General features: G+C 27.9%; 1 protein-coding gene across 1 annotated transcript; it reads left to right on the forward strand.

Moving 5' to 3' along the window:
- LOC107627976 (MATH domain and coiled-coil domain-containing protein At3g58370-like) lies at positions 243–2,158 on the forward strand. Its single transcript, XM_016330781.1, has 4 exons — positions 243–423; positions 898–1,048; positions 1,285–1,355; positions 1,581–2,158. The coding sequence occupies exons 1-4, from the start codon at positions 243–245 to the stop codon at positions 2,156–2,158; spliced, it is 981 nt and encodes a 326-aa protein (XP_016186267.1).

Here is a 2,487-nt window from a genome sequence, read left to right on the forward strand (position 1 = left end):
ATTGCCTTATTGTGATGTTACTATGGCAAAATTAAATAATTAATTAAAATAGATAGTAGCATATATGGTCTTTCTCATTATGAAAGAATACTCCCAAAAAAATAGTTCTATATATGTGTATGTGTATGTGTATGTGTGAATTGAATTCTCACAAGTAATTACAGCTTAATACTACTTTCTATTATATAAGATTTATTTATTTATTGTTTTTGTTTTTTTAAAAGGTGAGAGCCGTGGCGGCCATGGCAGCACAAAAAGAAATGGGGAGGAATTTCAGTTTCAAAGACAACCTTATAATGTGCTTCAAACCTTACAACAACATTAACAACCACAACAACAACAATAATAATAATATTAAGAAGGAAAGAGATGATGATCCCATGGTGAAAGATAAGTTATCAGATTCTATGTCCAAATTGAAAGGTTAATTTCTTCTACTACAAGACCTTAGTAGAGTTTGAGTATTTTTATCGATTTAATTTCTATTAAAAGATTTGAATATTTGCGTTAGATTGTGAAAAATAAAAAATAAAAAAATACGCCATGGGTTAATACTTTAATTTGTTTACTACTATGGTAGGGGACTTTTTTTTTTTTACCAAAGATAGAAGACTCGAACCGGAGACTATGTCATTTGAACTATAACTCATTGGCACATGTATAATGTATTTGTAATTGAATTTTTATTTAATATTTTTAATATTATCAATTAGAATATAAGTAGTTGCCAATATTCCTAAGACAGGGATATAAAAAAGCTTCAACTAACCTTATCACAATTTCGGAACAAAAGTAGCATTGCTGTTTGTTAAGTCAATTTTAAAATTTTAATTTTTTTTTTTCATTCTGATTCATTTATTTAGTTTTTCTCCATTCTAAATTTAATATCACTTTCAGTATCAGACACAGGGAAGAATTTTTCTCAAGGAAGAATAATTGAAACAAATCTTTCTACAACTGTGAAGTATACATGGACCATTTGGAACTTCTCTGCATTGGAATGTTACCAAAAATACTCAGACACATTTTTTACAGGGAATCATCCATGGTATATATATATAAATACGAGTGACAATATAAAATATTTTATACAGTTGTATAATCATTACTATTTTTTGGATAAACATTTACGCAAATATGAGTTATGTGTATTTGCAATTTAATAATTATGTATTTTTTTTTATTTAATTTTAGGCGAATTAGTCTGTATCCACAAGGATTTCGGCCGAACTATTTGTCAATTTATTTGACTACTGGTGATAATTCTTTTTTACCGGCTGGTAGTTGGAATAAAACCGTTAATTTCAAGTTGACTCTGAAAAATTTGTTCTTCACTGATAAAGACATAACACGAGGTATTTTTCTCTCTACTCTCTCAATTCAGTTTATTTATAATGGAGTTTAGTTACTGTTATTTCATTTGGTTTATTGATTGACATTTAATTGATTGTTTGCCTTGTATTTTTTTTTTAATTTTATAAAAAAATTAGCACTATAATTAAATATTCTGCATTATTATTAGTTGTATGAATTTGATTATTATCACAAAATTTCAATTTATTAGTATATGATTTTGGCAGGTACTAAATATGAATATGGCAGTGCAAAATATCCTGGCTATGGTTTCTCATCGTTTATAACTTTAACCGAGTTTCTTGATCCTAACAACGGGTTTCTTGTGAACGATTCTTGTTCTATCGAGGCTGAAGTTTGTGTTGTGAATGATGGTCATCAACATCATCCTAATGATAATCGCATAGTGCCTTTGGTTACAAGAAATAACGACAACAACAACTTAGTGGATTTCAAGGGTTTATGCAAAGTGAAAAAAGATTTTGTTCCACTACTGGAGGAAGCGTGTTCTAAGCATCCTGAACTTGTTGAAGGTCAGAAAAAGAGAAATCAGAGTGAAAAATTTACTGAAAATTCGTTCATGACTTTGGGAAGAGTTCTTCATTTTCTAAAGAGTCATAAAGATGTAAAGGACTGTACTGATGATTGTGTTAAGGAGTTTCAGAATTTGTGGAAGGAACTTGAGTCTTCTGGATTTGATGATCTGACTTGGTTGGAAAATGATGTTAAAAACTATACGGTGAAAAAGTTAAACGAAAATGTGGATCTTCAAGGAGAAAAAGGAGAATTGTTGAAAGTAGATTAAGACTTTGTTATTATTATTTAGTAGAGAATAAATTCTGATATATTTTAGTAGATTACATCCTAATGTCAGAATTAAATCTCTCTTTGCAAACAATTTTAGTAGATTATATTATATTAGGGCAATTAGGGATTGGTTTAATTTAAGTATGATTAGTGTGTTTGCCTTAATTTAAGTATGTTTGGCTTTATTTAAATGTTATGGGTCTTTTGTATTTACTTTAATATTTAATATTGCTTTTTCAAAAAGATTTGGAACATTAATAATGTTTAACTCAACAATTTTTTTTTTTATTTGAAACAAGAATACTTATTTTTTATATTTTATTATTA

Source organism: Arachis ipaensis, chromosome B02, assembly GCF_000816755.2.
Source record: "Arachis ipaensis cultivar K30076 chromosome B02, Araip1.1, whole genome shotgun sequence".
Lineage (NCBI taxonomy): Eukaryota > Viridiplantae > Streptophyta > Magnoliopsida > Fabales > Fabaceae > Arachis > Arachis ipaensis.